Source organism: Idiotropiscis lumnitzeri, chromosome 3, assembly GCF_059441095.1.
Source record: "Idiotropiscis lumnitzeri isolate Australia: NSW breed Sydney's pygmy pipehorse chromosome 3, RoL_Ilum_1.0, whole genome shotgun sequence".
In the NCBI taxonomy this organism is placed as follows: Eukaryota; Metazoa; Chordata; class Actinopteri; order Syngnathiformes; family Syngnathidae; genus Idiotropiscis; species Idiotropiscis lumnitzeri.
This window is the reverse complement of record NC_142393.1, coordinates 24348277-24370161: the sequence shown is the minus strand read 5'-3', so window position 1 is coordinate 24370161 and position 21885 is coordinate 24348277. Positions and strand designations below refer to the sequence as shown.

The window sequence follows — 21885 nt, the reverse complement described above, 5'->3', positions numbered from 1 at the left end:
ACCAAATACTAAATGTTATTCTCTTTGATCATGACAGTTCTCCTCCACTGATGAAAGGAGCCTTTGAATCTCACCTCCTTTATCTTTAAGCAATTCAAATACAAAGTGTACAGACAAATGGAAAAAAAATAGATTTTGTTGATTTTTTTCTTACTTTATTGTTAAAAATTCATGTCATGTTTACTGTTAAGCACTTTGTTACTACTGCTGCAGTTGTGAAAGCACTTTATGAAGTTGAGTTGAGAGTCTGAACTGTTCCATTAGTTTTACTCTCTTAAAAAGCAGTCGGGGGCTTCAAAGCGAAAGTGCTCTGTTCTGAGTTGTTTAACACATCTAGATGGAAATGCCACAACATAAATGCTGGACTTCTGAACTTTTTTTCTCATGTTCACCTTTTGGTCTGAAAGCCAAAGGGCTTCAGTACACAAGATATTCCTTCAACTTGTTGACTATTAACTTTTGAGAAATAGCCTGGTGACATGGTAACCGCAACTTTTTGCACAGTTATTTGAATGATCATTTGTATTTTTTTATTTGCACTGTTTTAGATTAAGACAACATTGAGTCAATCCAAATTACAGTCTAGACATTGTGATTGTGGTAAAAAAAAAATACAGCGCATTTCTTTGAAAAGCTACAGGACTCCGTTGCTTTGAGAAGTGTCCCTGCTTAAAAAAAACTGTCAAGCACTGTTTAGTTGTGTTTTCGTGCTGGACCATATTTTAGGAAAAGCACTAACTAAGTGGCCAAGATTCAAACAGTTGACCCTTCAGTGACTGGGGTAGTGTACTCCATGAACTGAGCCACAGCTGTCAAGCAGGGCCATCAGTTGTTGCAAGCCTTGCCAGGAGCTGCAGCAGCAGGGCAACAGTAGCATGTTAGACTTGCTGCATGGGTGTGGCTCGGTTGGTAGAGTGGCTTGTCCAGTAACCAAAGGTTGGGATGTTTGAATCTTAGGTTAGACCTTTGCTGCTCGTCTTGCTGGTACGTCACAAAAAAAAAACACTCAGTTAACAAACCATGCTGTTCTATGCTTTTATTTTTTATTTATTGCAAGCAGGGAATCACTTACTTTTATTTACGCTATTCCTGTGGCATCTATTGTCCATTATAGCTACGTAGCAAGATTTTAGAATAGGTTGCGTGTATGTTTTGAGACACAACTTCTGATCATAATAAGGATTATTCCTAAATTGTCTTTGGGTGCCTTGCGATTGGCTGGGAACCAGTCCAAGGTGTACCCCGCCTACTGCCGGAAGACAGATGGTAAAGGCTCCAGGATTCCCGCGACCCTTGTGAGGAAAAGCGGAACAGATAATGGATTAATGGATGTCTACTAACAAGGTAAAATTACAAAAAAGAAGAACAGAAATCATTCCGTAATGCCCTCGTATGAGGTCAAGGATGACACAGTGGCTGGCGGTTGCTTTATTATTACGAGAATGCTCATTCATTCAAGAGAAGCTATTGGCTACAACTCAAACTCATGCATATAATATTTAACTGTATTTACCTATTTATTTGCATGTGTATTTTGCTACTTATTTTTAATTTTAAACATTGTTTTTATTTTAGTATTTATTTTTACTTTTATTTTGTATTGAATATTTTTTGTTCTTAATGCCATTATTTATTTATATTTATCTTATATATTTTAAATTTACTCATATTTATATATTTTTTATTTTGGCAGTTTTAGTCCTCCACAGGCTTCATGGCGGTAAATGTGCGACTGTAATTTTTGACATGTGAATAAACTGAAACTGTACCGAAAATAATCGTTAACGTACCTTACATGAAGGAATTTTAAAGGTTTTAATGTCTATTTTGAGCATTCACAATCGAATCCACCTGTTGTTATTTTGTACAAGGCTCAATAAAGTTTTACAACGACCCCAAAAAAATACACGCACACACATAAAAAACAAAACAGCTAGGAAATGCGATTTTCTGATTGGTTGTATTTCTTATGACGCAACAATGGTAGCGAGCAAAGGGCGGAGCTAAAGACAGCAAGCTGGTGCTATCATCATGGCGGGATGCATGAAAGATCGAAACCGAATATTCGCAACAGAAGCCCATTCCGCCGTTTTTACTGTGCTGCTGGTTTGTTTAGCTCAAACCTCGTCACAGGCTACAGGTAATATGTGACGCAACGATGTATTTAGACACACGCACTTGCACATATATCGATATATTGTACACAGAGTAACGCGGCAGGAGACACCGTCGTTGTTTAGCCTCCGCGCAAGTTAGCTTGTGAGTGATCATCGACACTACAAACTGCAAGTTCATTAAATTGAGATCAGCAGTTTTATGAAAACCTCACACAACTAGACACTGATCCATGTTTTTCTCTGACCGGGAGGTAAGTACTTTATTTATCTACGGAAATTCTCGGAAAATCCACTTAAATGTAACGCATTTATTCTATTGTTGAATTATTGTTTTTCCTTATCGAACCTACTGATATGTTTCCCCGTCACATTAGGTGTGTGCGTAAAATTCCAAAGGTGAAAATAGTTACAGGAGACCAACATTTCCATGCGAATCTTTTAAAGTTGTTTAGGTTTCATTTTCAACATTTGTTTTATTTTGAAAAGTTCAAAGTTAAATTGGACAATTTGACACTTAAAACAAAATACGATTAATCATCATCATCATCATCTTTATAGAGCAAAAAGAATATCACAATACTCTGGATATACAATTGAAAACTAGTACAATAGTAATAATGCTCAAAAGGAATAAGATGAAGCTTGAAGTGGATCAATTATCAATATAATCAATAATAATTTTGGATTACTTATTAGTTGTTTCGAGAACTACTTCAACTTCAAATTTCCCAAATCCTCATCATTTCAGCCTCTCAACGATAAATATTGTCTGATTCTTGTCGGCCTCGATTGAATAAAAAAATAAAAACACTTGCAAACATGCTTTTACTTTGTTGAAATACATGCTAAGGATTAAATATAGCACAAAGAGGCATTTGAAGTTGAACAAATTCATGAAATTAGCACTGGAAGACACAGAAAATTTGAGCCATGCATGCCAATTGGTGTAATATCATAAACAAATATAATTGTGGTGACGATTTGTTCGGTCAGCAGCGGGTCTAAAATATGTGTTTGGATCAATTAATATACATCACATTTGGCAGATTGTATCATACCGTTTAATGTATGGAATTAAAAGCTTATTTTGCTCACCTTCAATGTTTTGGACTACTGCAAATTTTGGAAATGTTGTCCGAGAATTTTAGTGCCGTGTACTTGGTTGATCTGAAATTGTCAAATCTGCGGATAAACTTGGAAATGTGTTGTACGTCATCAGTATTGCTGTATATTTGCAAAAATAAATAATGTGAATGCAGTGGTTTGATTGATCTTCAGGTTGCGCGATGCATTAATTAAAAATATCCTGTTGATTTCCTTTTATGACAAACATTTATGCTCTTGTAATCCAGGTAACAAGCCTCCAATAATCGATCTCAAGGATGGAGAGAATTACGAACTATCGGGCTCCAACCTGTTCTGCTACACAAACTCCATCGTACCAAACTGGAGGCAAACCTGGACGAGAATTCAGGTTGGTTGTATGAGCAATTGTCAGTTGAGTAACAAATTATCATTGTCTGAATATTCGGGTCTAAATTATAATAATTATTTGGAGGCCGATATTTGTCAGGGAAAAAAAATCAGAAAACCAATTTAGTTGGCAGATTAATAAAAAAAAAAGTGTAATGATTAAAATAGCTTCTTTCTTTGAGCATACTTTAAACTGTGATGCGAATGAATCAAATCTATTGATGGCTCGATACTCATCAGTAAAAAGCCAAAAAGTTGTTTTAATTCAAGAATATGTGTTACAGTTTATCCTGTTGTCCATCTAGACTTGTTTGTGACAGTAAGAAGCAGAAGATTTCTGCTGTCCAAACAATATGATGCTCAGGAACTTCTCCAACGCCAATCTAACATGCTCATGCACCTTTATTGTTGTACATGTTGATGCAAGGTCACAGAGAAAAACTCTTCTCAGGATTGATTCTATTGGATTGAATGAGTCAGAGCTCCGTCCTGTGGACAAACATAGCAACAGTTTTATTCAAAGTGACTCCCAACACTCAGCAGCAGTTAGTTTCATCACCAAAAAAAGTATTTGGGGCTGGCGTTTAATCAGTAAAACTCTAATTCTGATTTTTTTTTTTTTTTATGACACAGACTGATTAATCTGTCGGGCCCTAATGTGTACTTGTCCCATTTAAACAAATCTTCCCCATCATACCAAACGGTAAATAAATGTTGTTTGTGGTTTTCATCCAAGTCACTTGGCCCCATATTGATTCTCCAGGTCCGAATTTGGAGTTCAAAGGTGTTCAAGGCGGAGACGGTGCAAGGTGAGGAGGAGCTGCAGCAGCTGGAACGCTTCAGCGTGTGGAACTTTTTGCAGAGTTTGCTGCGCGAAGGCCACAACGAAACCACCATCAACATCCACCTGTTGAGCAAGAAGACGTGTTTCAAGATTGAGCCCAGTGATAAAACCAAGTACACAGTCAAGCCGCTACGCAGTACGTCATAGTAATGTCCGTGTTTTATATCGAAAGGTGAATTGTATTGGGCCAACACAACGATTATATTTTCTTTCAGAATTTGACATCTCCCTGTTTTTGGTTTTCCTCATGGGAGTAATGTTATTTGTCTTTGCCGACTTCCTCAGCAGGTAATTTGATCTCCGCAAGCGAGTACATTATTGAAGGTTGCGAAGCATTTCATTTTGTCCCTAACTTGTTTATTTTCACAATAGGAGTCAAGTTTTTTTCTATTCAGCCGGCATGGGCACAGGAATGATTGCCTCCCTCATCGTTCTTTTTTTCATCCTGGCTCGTCTTTTGCCAAGGGTAGCGTTGTACAAACTTCTACTGGAAAGAGCAGTAAGCATGCACATCGTTCTAAAAACGCATCTACCCTTTCTGTTTCCACAGAAAAGCCCTTTATATATACTGATTGTCGGCGGCTGGTCCTTTTCTGTGTACGCCATCCAGCTTGTCTGCAGGAACCTGAACGTCATCCTTCGAGAACATTGGCCTGTGGCTTTAGGTACGTGCAAATCAGATGGATAATGCCGTCATATCCACCGTGGGTTTTTTTTGGTATCTTTAGTTTTTCCAGCTCTGTCGAGAAACCATACAATGATGAAAAGAAAAGACTGTTTTGGGTTTACCCGTCCAGCATACTTTATAACGCATTAAAACACAATATCCGAATGCCAAACTGTATAAAAAAACAGTGTACGTTATCATAGTGGGATATGTGTCTTTAAGAGGCGGGGTTTAGTGGTGTAACGCGTAATGTCGGAAACTGCTTGTGAGTGTCTGGGTGTGAGCTGTGTCTGACAGCTGTGCTTGTGCGTTGAAAAGTGCACTGCAACAGGCTCTCTTGCCAAATGTGAGGAATTACAGACGCGATTAAAAAAAATTGCAATTGAGCGGGGATGCCGTACGTATATGTATGCGTTCCTAAATATATTTTAGTGCCCTTTTAAGAATTAACCTTAAATTAACTGAATTTGCCTACCTTTTTTAGGTTTATTAGTGGTTTGTGACTCAGCTTTGTCTTTTTTCCACCCCACAGGTTACGTGGGGATAGTTGGCTTTGTCAGTTTTGTAGTGTGTTACCGCTATGGCCCTCTGGTGGACGACAAGAGCATCAACATCCTGTCGTGGACGCTGCAGTTGTTTGGCATGCTCCTCATTTATCTGGGAATTCAAATTCAGCAAGTTTCCTTCGCCATCATCGTGGCAGCTGTGTTTGCCAAGAATCTGGAGTACCCCATCACAATGGCTGCCACTGCAATAAGGTGAGTGCTGCCACAAGGTATGATACATTTTTTATTGATATAGCACGTTCACAACCTCTGCAGCTGTTGCAAAGCGCTTTACAGAACATTTAACAAGGTGCAAGAGAGCAGGATAAATCCGGATGCAAAACATGATTAAAATCACAAAATAAAAGCAGGGTGGTGAAACAATAATTTTGATTTGTGAAAAAGCAGTGGCAAATGGTACATTTTTCAAGACACATTTAAACATTGAATGTTGTTTTTTCTTATAGTTGAGTGCACAGAAACATGCTGCTGCTTCACTCTGTTAAGTAGTGGTTCTGGAAACACTCAATAAGCTGACACCAGATGGCCTGAGTGTTCTGAAGTCTCATAGGGAACTAAAAAGTCTTGAAGATATTTCGATCCAAGGCCATGGCAAGATTTGTAAACTAACAGTAAGACTTTTAAGTCTGTTCTTTGACTGATAGAAAGCCACTTCTTGAGATTTTTTGTGCAAGTTTCCTGTTTCTATCAAAGACTGTAGTAGCTTCATTCTGGTTCAGTTGCAGCTATTGGATTGATTTACTATCCGTGCCGACCTGTAAAAACGCTGTTATAATCCACTGAAGATGAACACGTGAAGCAGTTTTCTTGTCATGTTTGGACAAAAGGTGTTTGATTTTGCAGCTGTACTTCAAGTGCTAAAAAGCATATTTAGGCACAGCTTTTAAAATTTAGGGTCCTTGCTATTAATCACACAGAGTTCTCACCCAACTTGTAGCTGTCATTGCCATGCCAAGTTGAGCGCTGACCTTTTCACATCTCAATTTTAAGGCAAAAAACAATGACTTGTCTTTCTGTACTGACCTGGCAATCGTTTGAACTCACCCACTCACAGATGTGAACGCATGCGATCCTTCATCCATTTAGCCTCACACCACCAAAGTACTCATCTTGTCTGTAAGCTCGCTTTAGCTTGTTGTTGTTGTCCAGGAAAATCCGCCAGTATGTTCACTGGAAGCCTGAGAAGCGTCGCCTGTTGACCGAGGAGGAGTATCGCAAGCAAGGGGAGGAGGAGACACTGCGCGCGCTGGACGAGCTGCGCAAGTTCTGCAACAGCAGGGAGTGCAGCCCGTGGAAAGCGATCAGCAGGCTTCAGTCCCCCAAAAGGTGACTACTTTGATTTGACTAGATTTTGTTTTTTTTTAAACATGTATACACCTCCATCTAAAAATAGTCTCATTGAAAAATGTTAAGCCCTCTTTCAAATGTACTAACATGTTTTAGTCCAGAATGTGCATAAAATGCAAATCTCCCCCCCAAGTGGTGATGTTCACAAGCAGACGCGGTCCGTCCATTGTTCAGGTTTGCCGATTTCATCGAGGGATCCTCCCACCTGATGGCTAATGAGGTGTCGGTCCACGCGCAGGAATACGGCTGGAAAGACTTTTTCGACACGGACGATGAGGAAGATTCATCCGGCCTGTGCCAAAACCAGAGCGGGCCAGCGCAGATGCCGTTTGAAGACTATGACGGGTCTCTGGCCCTCCAACACTAACGCTGTGGCTCGTGAGTCCTTGAGTGTCAACCACACAAAGTCAGAAGACAAAGAAGGTGCTAGACAAAGGGCGATCGGTTGCCAAATGTGAATGTAAAAAAGACAACACACAGTTTGATGAATTTACTGTCGTGTGGACTTCGCCCCAATCGGCTGCCACGAAACTTGAACCTTGGGTGAGTTGACGTCTGACTTGAGGCGAGCTGACACCCTAGACGCTTTTTGTTTTTTAAACTAACGTACAGTACTGTGCAACGGTCTCAGGCCACTGTTATATGTTTGTAATTCCACGTTGAGCATGAAAACTAGAAGAATGTAGCCCTCCGCCAAGGATGAATAATCAATAAATGAGAGGTTTGCATTTGAGGTTGTTCGTTAGCTCGCAGGCAACTTCCTTGTTCATGGAGGATACTGTACAGACAGGAGCTACCAATATTAGTCTGGGAGTTGGAACTTGCAGTGGTATCATTGATTCACCTGATTTAAAGAAGAAAAAAAAAACCATGATCATGCACCCTTAATCGAGACGCTGATGAAAAAGGATGTAATGAAATGCTACTGGCTGACCTTTCATGCGGCATTTCTCTATCAAGTTTTGTGTATTCATTTGTGTGAACTTACTGAGTTCCATTAATTTGTTTTACAAGTCATATTGACTGCTAAAAAGGCTCATCAAAACGAAATCCTGAGACTTTTGCACATACTTTTTCTACAAAAAAAATGTTGGGTCTCAGGAATGACTGCCCACCTGTCATTTGTGAAATAAACAACCAGGTCAATCTTTTTCAAAGTGTGATTTTATCCGGGTGAACATCTACTCATCTGGGAGTCTCGCAGTCTCTGATCGCACCAGAACAAGAGCGACTGAATTTGTCACCAGTTATTATTTGGCAAAGGGCTCACAGAACTGGAAATAAATGCAGGCAAAGCCCTAAGTTGGAAACAGTCGAGAGCACTTTTTCTAGGTGCCCTAAGTGGGGAAGAAAGGGCTTGCATTGAACATGGTCGTGTTGGTACTTAGGCGGCTAAGAATTATTTTAGGCGCTATTTGGTGTCACAAGTTGAAGAACAACTGCTGTAACCTATGGACATCAACTCCCAAATTCAAAGTACTGTCATTTAGAGCTTTTATTTGCAGAAAATGACAAATGGTCACAATACCCCCTCCCCCCAAAAAAGACCCAGTTTTATAAAATAGCTGTATAATAATCGAATGTAGTGACATTTGTGTATATCAAATAAAACTGATGTGAGGTTAATGTAACTATATATTTACACAGTCATAACTGAGGGGGTTCAATAAGTCAATTCGCATTTTAGGCAAAGCAAGGATTTATTGCCTTAGTGTAAAATACAAACAAGAATAGTAAAAAAAAAATGCACATGGAAAGGTGGAATCTCACAATGAATAGAAACAATTCACGTTACAGGAATAGCTACAAGTTTGGAGACTTGCGGCCAGTCCTGATATATATACACGCACACACACACACACATCCATACATACATAAAGTCATTGTTTTGGTCAAGAAATTGAATTCAAAAGAAGGGAAAAGAACGTTTCAGTGAGCAATATTCCTCAAATAATGGGCAAAGCTGCCGCAGGTTAATTGTTGCTTCAACCACAGCAAGACCCACTCATGTGTCATGCAATAATAGCCCTCTGATAGTAGCACATATTTCCAATAAGCAGACCTTACATAGCAAGAGGAAATAATGACGCAAGAAAAAACAAACACAAAGAAAACAGTGAAAGTCTAGCGTTTGTACATGTCACATTCCAGCGTTCATTTGTCAGTATTTGTTGATTCCAAATATTCGTACGCCGTGGAACTGGGGCAACTTTGGCAAAAGGACACTGAGAAGAGAGCATGTGTTGATTAGGAAATGCGTGGCGTCGTATTTTGTGTAGAAACTGGCCAGAATATATCTGCAGAGAAAGGAAACGGCATCACGTCACTGTAATGTTCCTTCGAGTGGTGTTCGCTGAGCAAACTGGCAACACACACGTACACCTTTAAGAAAGTACTCAGTTATTTATATAAATACATAAAATTTTACACTGATTTAATCACATCATGTTTTTGAGGAATTTTTATTTGATCTATGAAAGCTTGCGTAATACTGTTTTTACCATGCATTATAATTTAAAATCTTTGAAAAACAATGCCACCAGTGCAACCGCAGTCTTAATTCTCAACTCAAATATATCCATAAAGCACTTTAAGTCAACCACCGCTGTATGAATCCATAAATATGACTAAATATATTGCATATTATATTATTATAAAAACCTGATGGGCTAGAGAAAAAAAAACTTGGGCAGATTTGGAATCAGCGCAAAAAAACGCTAAAAAAGGTTTACTTGCATCTCCGACTTAGAGTTTCGTAAAAAGTGTTGACCACAGCCAAGTAGCCAAGTATTCCCACGATACAACTCAACACACACACATAAATTTACCAGAATATTCCGACTTCTTCCAAAGTGTATCTTTGTGAGAAGGCGGGTGGTGCGCACTTACAGCACGATGGGTGAGATGGTGAGGAATTTCCGCGAGGCGGTGAACTGCACGCCATAGTCCATCTGTTCCCAGTGTGTGAGCAGGCGGGCTTTGCCCTGATCGGGTGTCTCGAAGGGCGTGCCCTTCACTGTATGCAGGAACACGTACATCGCCTGTGCTCGGAGCCCCCAAAAGGAAAAGAAACAAAAAGTCACTCGCTGACTCTGATACATTTTCAATCCTTCTCTCACACTCTGAGGACATTTTGAGAGATCACTCACACGATCAACCAAACTTCTATAAAAGACATCACGTATGGCACAAAAATCCGCTAAAGTTTAAAATATTCAATAATTTCAAATCTTTTCTCATGACGAGCCCCAACCAGTTCATTTTAATTGGATGAGGGTTGCACATAATTATTTAAATAATTGATACTGTCAATTATTTTGTCAAGTAATCGATGATTCGGATATCAAAGACATGTTTTAAATTCCATCTCTTTACTTAAAAACAGGCCATTATTTCAAATTGGCAGGTCAGAAAATCCAAAAGTGTGAATTCATTATGATTTGTGAGGCTGCAAAGCCGCTGGGCGAACGAGCGTAACTGACCAGGTTGTGCATAACATTGGTAAGCGTCCAGACGAGCGGCACGCTGAAGAAGGGAATGCTGAGCAGGACCACGTGCAGCACGACCGTCAGCAGCAGGTAAGCCAGCCAGATACCGCGACTGTTCATCACCTGCGTGTTGGGGTTGACCTCACTGTGAGCCACGCCCACGTTCATCTGGGACAAAAAAACAACAGCAACAATGAGAGGAGATGATTAAAGTGTGGCTCACTCTGTTTTTTCATCCGGCATGATCAACACTCCTTTCATATTTGATTTTCATTAATTCAGATGTTTTCTTTATCCTCATCTGAAACTGGTCATTAAAAGGGTTTCATTCGGACTTGGTTTCATTCATTGATCCATCCAGCCACCCATAATCAGTTCCACTTCTCCCCACGAGGGTCACGGGAGGTGGTGGAGCCTATCCCAGATATCTTCGGGCAGTTGGCGGGGTACATCCTAAACTGGTTGCCAGCTAATCAGAGGGCTGACAAAGACGGACAACCACCCGCTCTCACACTCATACTTGGGGACAATCAACCTGCCGTGCATGTCTTTGGAATGTGGGAGGAAACCGGACTACCCGGAACAAACCCACGCAGGCACGGGGAGAAAATGCAAACTCCACACAGGAAGGTCGGAGGGGGAATTGAACCCTCCACCTCTGTACTGTGAGGGCATCGTACGAAACAGTCGTCCCCCGTGCCGGCCCTTATGTATTCATTAATTTCCTGGTTGAATAGTCAATATTGTCCCTAGGTGTGGGTGCGAGAGCGGAAGGTTGTTCGTCTTTGTGTTCCCTGCGATTGGTTGGCAGCCAGTTCAGGGTGTACCCCACCTACTGCCCGAAGACAGCTGGGATAGGCTCCAGCACCCCTGCGAGTCCGCGATTCTCGTGAAGAAAAACGTAACAGATTGTAGATAGATGAGAAATACTGCATAAGAACTGTGCATCCATCCATTGTCTTGTGCACATGCAAGTTTGGGTCGTGGGTTGTAGCAGCTTAAGCAGGGAAGCCCAGACTTCCCTCCGCCAGCCACATCAATAAAGCCACCACCCCGGTCTGCCAGTCCAGATTCAATGTTCCTGTTGTCCACGTGATGTTGCGGAGATGTGTCAACCAGGACAGTCCCACGACATCCGAGCTTTTAGGAACTCTGGGCGGCTCTCAGCCAGCCTCGGGTCCTTTCCACCGAGGAGCTTTTAAACTACCTCGGTGACCTCAACCCCAGAGACTGGAAAGCGCAAGTACTGTAAAATAAACTATTTCACATAATTTTCCTTTTTTTTTTTTAAATAACATAACTGGTTAGTAGATTTATTTAAAATATATGCAAAATAAGCCATTTTACATGTGCTGCACATTTAACTTTCTAAAATTACATATTGTAAGTAGTAAAATAATTACATAAACATACACGTGGGCATGCACATTAACTTTTTATATGTATTGAATTAACTAATTCGTTAATTATGAATAAAATTCACTACAGAGAATACAATAAAAACACAAGTTCGTTTTCATCTTTAATTTCTTGAAATAAACTATTTTACACATTTAAAGGCATAAATGATCCGTCAGTTTTCCCGTTCAAACATGGCCCATGAGCACAAACGCCCCCCCTCCCAAAAAAAATCTAAATAATATAATGAATAATGTAGACTAATGCATCTATGAACACTTACCTATGCCAGCGACGTATAGTGGGAGTCACAAAGTACCACTTTAATAATATAATAGCTTGGTGGTAAATAAACAGGCGAATGACTCCACCCGTCAGAGCTGTGATGATGCGCAAAGAATGCACTCGCTATGAGGACCCCAAATACAAGAACTACAAAAAATGCAAACATTATCAACGTGAAACTGGTAAAGGGGTCAACTTTAATCTCGCATGCGTAAAACGTGAATGTAAGCACTCAATTAAAAAAAGTCTCGCGCTCGTTCTGAACGCGTTACAGGATATATTATTTGCATGTTAGCTTGCTAGCAAGAATAGGTTTGCGATTGAGGGCTCAAAAGTACCAAAGTGGCAACTATCGTTGAGTAGAAGTGATGGCGAGCAGATGGTGATAAACGAGCGGGATAAACTGCCTGCAAAACGTAGAAAAAGTGACTAACTATTGTAAAATGTATTGGTTTTTAAACTTTACCTTCGCGTGTTGTCGTTGCTGACCAGGAAATAACTCGTTTGGGTTAAACCCCGCCCTCTTGGGCTGTCCCTTAATATTCTGACAAACGCCTCGTTGCACCCCAAATTAAAACATAGAAAAACACCTTGTATGTTTTTTTTTCTTTTCACTTTTAAAATTTCTTTTCAAATTGTACATAGGCACTGTCCTGCGAAACATGACCTTCTTTCCTCAGGAAAGACAATTGGTTTGTTTGTTAATTTTGGAAAAGACACATTCCTGTCTATAATTTCTGTCCTGACCACGAGAGGGAGCCAATCTTAATTAAGTCCCGTCTTTAGGTCCGAGCCGCTTTACTCATTTTTGGTTAACATTGAAATTAGTTTACATTCGGCGTAAAGAATATAAATATTTGATTTTGAGATAAACTGATGCAGTATTTTAAAAATAAAAAATAAATACTAGCGTTTTTTTGGTGCTTTTTTTAAAGCATGCGCATACACAAACTTGTTTTTAACATTGTGAGGATGATAAATTATATATATATATATATACATATATATATATATATATATATATATATATATATATATATATATATATATATATATATATATATATATATATATATATATATATATTAAAACGAGAGCTTTGAAGGCCAAAGGGGAGAAGGGTTCCATGTGAACAGCAGTTAAATGTATAGTGCCATTTTAGACAAATTGCAACCAGTTGATTTGGTGCTGGCAGATGTTGAGTTTGACACCATGGATGCTGAAGTAAAGTTCCATGCATTCACAAAAGGACACTGCCAGTTGGATGCAAGTGATGTGTGGAGCGCACGGAAAATAGCCCAACAGGATTGTAACATCAGTGCACATGATTTATGGCTTCCAGGTAGGTGTAAACATTAAACATGTTAAATATTGGATGAATAGTTCAAATGTACACGGCTTTATAGCTTCAACATTCATATAAACTCGAAAATATGCAACACGACCACTCTCAATATTGTACAAATATTGCAAAAGTACATGAAATGGTTATAACTACAAGATACATGTAAGTTTGAAAATGTGAAATAACATATAGCGCATTACACAACAGCTGGAGCTGTAACAAAGCGCTTTCCATAAGGTCCATCAATGAAGAACTTTGACAACCAAGTCGCACTGACAGCAGGTCACGGTGAAGCCCTGCACAGCGTACCGTAAGAGGAATGAATGCGACAGCCATGGTTATCACATGCAATCCTTCTAGTTCCTCAAGTCCATGACACAATCATTCAAGCACCCTTGCTTCTATTAACCCGTGCATTAACGTCATCCCTTTGATTAATACCTTGCTCATTCTTTTTATATCCGGCGCACAGAAAGGAGGCAGTTGGTTCATGTCCATGTAATATCAGGTAGCAGCTTCAAGCCATGAAATTTCCTCGCGATCCAAGCTGTGTGTAGGGATCTGTTTTTTTTTTGCAATTACATATATTTCACAGTATGCCTTTGCTAACAACTCACCGTAACCTCCAAAATGGTGGATAATGACATTGTGAGTGGATTACGCACGCGAGATGAGTGGGGCTTGTTTCTGTCAGTCATCGGTGAAATGGGCGTTGGTTTGGGACAATTACAGGGACGGGTGAAAACCCACTTCTGTCCTTGCCTAGTCCGCCCTTTTTTAAAAATCTTCGTCCCGCAAAATGGGCGCCTGTCCATTCCATTTCGTCCCATAGGACAGAATGGCGTCTCTGATAATAACATTACACTTTAATATTCATTTATTTACGCCATTCAGAATCAACAAAATTGCCATCAGTCAGGTGGGTTGACAAGCGCATTGGTGTAGATGCTGCTGCAAATACAAAGACATGAGTGCCGCTCACTGTTTGTGTAGCGTATATTGTCGTTCCGCTCATTGCGTCTCTTCGTTCATCCCTCTGAGACTTGCTCCGCCATAAAACTGGAGCCTGATGCTGTTTTTATGGCACAAAATGTTGGATGAGGCAATCAGTGGCACCTCGTCTACACAACAGACTCACACACCGCTGACAAGATATAATATGAAAATCTATCAACCAATACCTCTGTTATAAAAAAAAAAAAACTTTAGTACTTTAAAAGCAACAACAGGACCATACAGCAGCTATTATAAAAGTCAAGACAGCTGTGGTCTGCTATCAAATTGGGGTTCTTATGCATGAGTCTTGATTTCAAAGTAGTGCACCAGTCACTCCAGTTCACATTGTTTTGCATTTATCCCCCCCCAAAAAAAAAAAAAAAAAAAAGCAAGGTCCGTGGAAGGCCATCATCGGGTCACTTGCACTCAAAATGATTTCTTTACATTGGACTTTTACCAGAATTGCACAGCTTAATAGAAGACATCTGGATGAACCAATGCCAAAAAAAACAAAAAAACATTTCTGACTGTGAAAGTATAGAAATTTCAGTATAGATGCAACACAAATAGCTTCCTTACTAACTGAAAAAAGATAAAACACAGAAACACAAATGACATTCGGAGAGTGTAACCACTGAGTTGGATGGAGGAAGAGAAAGCAATGAGATCCCCTCTTCCCTCCTTGGCGCCATCGCACATCTGCTTGTAAAAGTGATGAGCCGCCGATGCCACCAATCGACGTCCGTCCGCCAATCAACCGTTGTCACCACAAACAATCACCTGCACAGACTGGAACACAAACAAAAACAAAATTTAGGGCCTCATTCGTGACAGGCCTCACGCACAAACGGCGTATGCAAAAATGTGTGCTCAAGAAACTTGCCATTTGATGCACACTGTGGTTCATCAATTTGTTCGGACTTGAATTTGTTCTTAGTCTGCGCACAAATCTAGAATCGCTTCATTGAAAATAATGAAGGATCAGCTTTTCATTTATGAAATCGGTCATGATAATCGAAAGCAAGAATTTGCTTGTGAAAAATGTCCTAAATAACCTACATAAATAAATGTTTAATTGTTGATACATGTCCTCATGTGGTTTCATGCTTTTTTCTCAGCTCTCATATCATTTTCTTTGCTCAAAGCACATTTTCTTCCTGAGCCAGACCGCAGGTGATCAAGGCCCAGGTATTTTTTTTTTTTGTCTGTCTGAATTCACTATCACACATGAGGTGGTGAGAAGGAAATCGGTTGGTGCGCACATGTCAGGAAGCCTTAGCTAATAGGAGAAGGGCTTCTCTGTGTTGCAGACCAAATCAAAGGTTCAAGAATATATGTTAGGAAATAATCAACTACTGTTTTAGTCTCATTTGAAGCCATCTTTTGACCAAAATCTTGTATTGACCATCACAGAAAAACATTCCCCAAAAATCACACACAAATAATAACACTGAAATCCATAATATTTGTTGTACTCAAGTTGAAGTGGCCATTCCAACCAGAACGACTGTCATTTTTAGAAAATATTTTTACCTCGCTAATTTTAGTGATTAGCGAGTAAAGGAATGAGTGAAGGATTGCGAATGCAGTTAATACATTTGCAATCAAGAGCATTAAACTGCTACAGCTCATTCAGAACGCCGCAGCTCAAGTTCTGACCAGAACAAAGAGATCAGAAAATATTACTCCGGTCCAAAAGGCTTTACGCTGGCTCCCAATTAGCTGTAGAATAGATGTTAACATTATGCACTAGCTCTAGAATTACTGAAAGGTTTAGGTCCTGATTCCGTACATTAAAGAAATGCTAATGGATTATAAACCTCGTAGGCTTCTGAGGTCCGCAGACTTGGGTCAATTAGTTCAACGCAAATATGGTGAATCAGCATTTAGTTGTTACGCTGCACTCAAATGGAATAAGGTGCCAACAGAAGTGAAGTTAACCCAAAGTATAAATGCTTTTAAATCCAGGTTTTAAAATATGTGCTTTATCCATACCTATAATTAAGGTCTTTCAAAGCATTTTTAAAATCATTTTCTCCTTTCACTTTTAGTATTTTTACACATTTTATTTATTTACTTTGTTTTTAATTGCCGTCAACTCTTCTTTGTAAATGCTTTTTAATGTTGTCATTTTAATTGTGTGAAACACATTGAGTTATCTTGTGTATAAATAGCTCTTGAGAAACACAGCTGCTTTACCTCGCCTTCATTCATTCTAAACTCCCTAATCATGAATGGACACTTTAGGGAACTGCTGTAGGTCTGAACTTTGGATATATCTTAACTTTTTTTTTTTCTTTAGCAGAGAAGCGTAAACAAAAAAATAGAAGTGTCTTTTTCACATATTGTAACGCAAGTGAGTCAAAATGACATTATAGTTCCCATTGAGCTGCAGTTGTCCACTAGCGGATTACAAATATTTGCAATTTAGTAGCATAAATCTGTAATGACAAACAAAATCTGACATTGCAAATATCTGCAATTCAGTTTGGACTGGGCAAAATTAATTAGAGATTTCACTGTCTTGTTCTGATGGCAGTCACAATTACATTGCAGATATCTTCAATGAAAAGTCAAACTACTCACAATGTAATTCTGAAAGAAAGACGTTGCTGATATCTACAATGTTGACTCTGGATAGTCAAACTTGGTTTGCTCCGACTCATATTCCCCCTTTCACTCTTCTATTGAGCAAACACTCTTTCTCTGAATGAAGCTTTTATTTTGTTATCTTAACAGCAAAATTAATCTTTTTTTAAACATTTTTTTTGAAAAAACCCCCAAAAAACTAATTCAACGAACCGAAGAGTGCATTTGCCTCAATTAAACTTTGCTGGATTACCATGACATGGATCACTGACAGTCTAACACAGGTGTTAAAAAAAAAAAAAATGATTGCAATTTTTACTGATACTGCGACAGTAAATTCAAAGCAACTACGTTATTCGGCTAACGATTTGTGATGCTGCGCAGTGATGAGAAAGAACGGCAAGCACATCATAACTTGATGTCTATTTGAGTTTCTATCATCATGTTGCCGTAGTTACAGCCACTATATAGATCGGTGTCCATACGAGCCTAGTTACTGTTTAACCTTCCCACCCACATTTGCCCAGATTAGGAAAATCAATAAGATAACAGCGGCCACGCCGGCCTTACCTTCCACCAACACCCTTCCCACACGGCTGCCCGCCTGCGGCCAAACTTTCACATTTCACACCTCAAGCTGGCAGGAAAAAGAGAATTGAACACGAGGACACTTTGGAGGAGGACGAAATGGTCAACGTAAACACGCAAGTGGACTCCAGTGTGGAACGGCCATTTGGTGAGTGCGCTCTTAAAATCAGCCAACTCAGCGGATTGTACGCAAAGTCGGCTCCTTTGTTTTTCTTTGGCTTTTTGGTGCTCGGGGCCCTTTTGTCAGGCTTTTTCACACGCCGCTTATCGGGGAGGTGTGTCACCGATATGGAGCTTGTTAACAAGGCCCAGGAAGCTGCCCCCCGCCCCTCTGCCGCTCGTGGTGGCCAATATGGATGTTGTCCTTACAGATGATGATCGTGATCATCTCTTGTTTTGCGCAATTGCTTTTGTTGTGGGCTTAGGTGGATGATTTTATTTACATTTTTTTTTTAAATTAAGTTTGTGGACAATGTGTGCGTATATTAATAAACATCCAAACACAAGAAGAGACACTTGCAGATTTAGCATAAAGATCATTTCAATCTGTAAACCAGAACTTGAAAGAAACATAACATGTAAAAATCCCAAACTGGGGTACTTATCGTATCAACTGAAACAGACTCATGAAAAAAAATACATGCATCACAAATTAATTTATTAAATCATCCGCTGTGAGAAAAATTGCAATGAAAAACCACCAAGTTTGTGAGAACAATATTAACACACTTACAGATTCACTTTGAATACCAATTACACTCATGTATTTAGAAACAGTAAATGTGCATAATAAAAGACTCTTCTACAAGTACTGAGTACTCAATTGTTGCCCTTAAGTCAAAATGTAAAAGTACAGACTTTTAATGCAATGAAATAATAAAATGCATTGTATCACGAGCTGTACAAAAACTAAATTCTGACAGCATAATCAGGACTGAACTGAGAATGTGTCGTGCATGAGCAAAACAAAATATCACCCAAAAAATCTGTAAAATAAGGGGAATATCTTGCTTCTCCAATCCGGTTTTGTTATCGTTGTTGATGCACCCTGTGTGACGTTTGTTCATGTTGCTACTGTCCTTGTTTAGTCCACAATATAAGACCCCAAAAATTTAATCAATAAAGAGCAACCAATACCTCAATCACAGATGACTGCATAGCAGTCAATTCATGTCATTTTTACATCACGTTGTCATCCACAGAGGTTGAAAAGGGTAAGGAGACTATTTTGACAAATAAAGGAAAAGAAAATGCACGTTCTCAAAAATAAAGTGTAAAAGTAAAAAGTAGAATTAATTTTGAAATATAAATAAATAAAGTGCTGCAGCCTGGAAAAACACTTTATAAAGTTTGTGCTTAGGATCCAATGTTCATTCATGGAATCATTTGCATATAACGCAGGATGCAAATGAACATGTTTCGAAACGGCGAGCAGATGGTAGATGGGTGGGAAAAAAAATTGTTGTGTGATGAAATAGTCCGTCTGCATCAGATACGACTGAACGCAAAACACTACCATGGAGTCACCGTTGGGTGCTTTAACAAATGTGGGAAATGATACAATTTTAGTCTGAGCATTTTTATTCATTTAACACAATAAATAATATTTTTTTTTTCCATCTGTCTATCTCAGCTCTCTATCCATGGATACATGTTTTCATCACAATACTCGTGGTTAAAATATCCTGCGAATGAATAAATGTATCAATCGATGATTGAAGCAATTGTTAAAGCTAATTTTGACACTAACATTGGAAGCTAACGTGGTAATTGTGGACGTGAATGTCAAAATGTCATTTTGAAAGCTAATGTCCTTAGCTCCAACGTTAGGGGTAATGTTGGAAGCGAATGACATTAGCTAACTAAGTAACTGTGAAGCTAACGTTCGAAGACAACATGAACAGTAACTTTGGAAGATAGCGTCATTGGAAGCCAATATTCGAGCTAGCGTCTGAAGCTAATGTCAGTTTTCTTTCGCTTTGAATTTGGAAGCTAACTTTAGAAGCCAACATTAACGCTAATGTTGAGGCAAACATTAAAGAGATAGCAAGTTAACAATAGAGGTATACCGTATATGCAGTGTACATATTTACCATATGTATGTGACAACAAATAATCGAGATAGTAATGATTTAGAATGTTTGTTAAATCACTCGCTGGTCCCCACAAGTAATTATTTTTGTTTGTTTGTTTGCTTTTAAATGACACATAATTTATTGAAAACTTTTTTGAGGAGCCCAAGTATAAGCTGCCTAACTGAGATGGTTTCAACTTCAACAGCATCTGTACGTCCAACTGTGATTTTTGTCAGTAGTTTGGTTATTGACTTGCTTCTGAAAGTACCTCAAATCTCAGGATATTTATGTTCCAAATACATTCTTTGGCAGCGGCCCACTGTAAGCTTCTTTTTGGCCTGGATTGGACAATAATATGCTTCTTTGTGCAAACCAACAACTTACAAACACTTTACGGGTTTACTTGCACTGATGACAAGTAACCAAGTTCTAATACTTTGTTACTGCACTATATCGATTATTCAGATATGTGTACTGAAGTAGCTATTTTTCTGACAACTTTTTACTTGAACTCCCTACATTTGAAAACATGCGTTAAATGAGTACCTTCTGTCGCTTACTTTGTCAAAATAGGTGTATCGCATTTTCAACCTCCACAAATGACGACGCAACATAAAAAGACGTAAATTGAGAGTCATTGTTTTTCTTCTAAATATGATCACTGGCAACTTAAATAAAAAAAGAAGCAGTCACAACTATTTTATGCAACTCTTTAAGCAGCAGTGTTAGTTGTTTTTCACAAATGATAAAGAATTTATGCTTGTGAGTGGAATTAAATAATCTGTCTACATATTTTGCATCAATGTTTGTGTAAAAAGAAGGGTTTTTTTTCCCCTTGTGTGTCACGTTGTGTCAACTGAAGATAAGGTAATTGCAAATTTAATTGTATGGGTCATTTTCATATAATTTGATTAATATTGGTAACAATATTTACATGAATATTTTTTCATTTATCATTTTTTTTAATGCTGCCCTGTTTTATTTATATGTGTAAATGTCTCGCGTCTGAAACAGCCACACTTTAAGTCCTAGTTTCAAAAAGTTGCTGATGATTTCAAATTTGAGGTCCCATAGTTAAGACAGTCAAGTCATGGCAGTCCAACGCAAATGTAAAAGATAAGTAAGGTTAAAAAAAATCAGTTTTTAATCGTGTTTATAATCTTGTAAATTATGTGATGCCATTCACGGTCTGAAGTCAGTCGGTGAACTCCGGAATCCTTTTATTTATTTATTCATTCATTTTTTTTATTTTGGGGGGACTTTGCGACACAGACCTCCCAGTTCAAAGGGGTTTTCTAGTGCACTTTTGGTAGTAGGAAGTCGGAGAAGTCTGACTTCCCACTTTTAGTGTTATCTTCCCTCTGTTTCCACAGTGTTTGTGTGTGACTATGTCAATTGACGGAATACCACTCCTCAAGTCGATGCTAATTTCCTGTTATTATTTCAATCGGATATCACATTGACTTTAGCATCAGCACTAGCAATGTTTTAAAACCAAAGCATGTTTTGAATTTAAATATACTACTATACTATGTAGATGGCCTCTTTTTTCTTGCATAAGAGTAAAGACAAAAATGCATAATGGTAACGACAACAACAGCTTCATGGCAATCATGTGATTTGCCTTCAAACTCGATGGATACAAGTGCATAAATGATGTTAACAACTGCCAATAATTCCAACAGGGCGAGCAGGAACAGTTGGAAAATTTTGACATTTGTGTTTAACTTTGAGCTCTTCTGAACTACGGTGTTCAAACTGCTGTGCAAACTAGCTTCAATAGTCTATTAATATATGGCATGGAAAATTTTTCCCTGCGCAAAACAAACAGAAAATTCATGACGTAATCGCAAATGCAAGGAGTGTGATGTTACAAGTGACCCCATGGCCTGGGAAAATTGTAACATACCTGGACCTTGGGGAGAAATGTAACATCATGAAAAATGCTCACGATAACGCCGGAAGATATTAAACGCTTTTTGTTCAAAGTATTGAAATTAAGTTGCTGTGGTTCTGGAGACTATGTGACTTAAAATTCATAACATAACATGCAGAGATGGGCATTTCATCCCAGAGATGGAACGGTCCGTACGTTTTTTGGGGATGG

At 38.9% G+C, this 21885-nt stretch overlaps 3 protein-coding genes and 1 long non-coding RNA gene across 5 annotated transcripts in view; 2 read left to right on the top strand and 2 right to left on the bottom strand.

The window, feature by feature from the left end:
* The first annotated feature begins 1952 nt into the window (after positions 1-1952).
* Positions 1953-7747, top strand: nemp1 (nuclear envelope integral membrane protein 1). 2 transcript variants are annotated; one of them, XM_088290789.1, is made up of 9 exons: positions 1953-2140; positions 3470-3591; positions 4354-4570; positions 4650-4722; positions 4807-4900; positions 4985-5099; positions 5634-5859; positions 6817-6993; positions 7189-7747. In XM_088290789.1, exons 1-9 carry the CDS (start codon positions 2032-2034, stop codon positions 7379-7381), a joined length of 1326 nt encoding a protein of 441 aa, XP_088146915.1. In that variant the 5' UTR covers positions 1953-2031; the 3' UTR covers positions 7382-7747. The 2 variants fall into 2 exon arrangements, with proteins under 2 accessions (XP_088146915.1, XP_088146914.1); XM_088290788.1 differs by having other exon boundaries at positions 4807-5099.
* Positions 7748-8689: 942 nt separating this feature from the next.
* ormdl2 (ORMDL sphingolipid biosynthesis regulator 2) lies at positions 8690-12714 on the bottom strand. The gene is made up of 4 exons (XM_088290575.1): positions 12652-12714; positions 10497-10670; positions 9904-10055; positions 8690-9311 (listed from the first exon to the last, which is right to left on the bottom strand). The coding sequence occupies exons 2-4, from the start codon at positions 10668-10670 to the stop codon at positions 9176-9178; spliced, it is 462 nt and encodes a 153-aa protein (XP_088146701.1). The 5' UTR covers positions 12652-12714; the 3' UTR covers positions 8690-9175.
* Positions 12715-14389: 1675 nt separating this feature from the next.
* LOC148340549 (uncharacterized) overlaps positions 14390-21885 on the bottom strand; it is a 14257-nt gene continuing 6761 nt past the window's right edge. The window contains exon 3 of the long non-coding RNA XR_015842504.1: positions 14390-15315. This is a non-coding gene — a long non-coding RNA (uncharacterized LOC148340549). The remainder of the gene's footprint in view (positions 15316-21885) is intronic.
* The window catches only part of hnf4a (hepatocyte nuclear factor 4, alpha), a 25537-nt gene continuing 21366 nt past the window's right edge, over positions 17715-21885 (top strand). Inside the window, exon 1 of the mRNA XM_088290106.1 lies at positions 17715-17851. Coding sequence (XP_088146232.1) covers positions 17803-17851 — 49 coding nt within the window. The 5' untranslated portion in view covers positions 17715-17802. The remainder of the gene's footprint in view (positions 17852-21885) is intronic.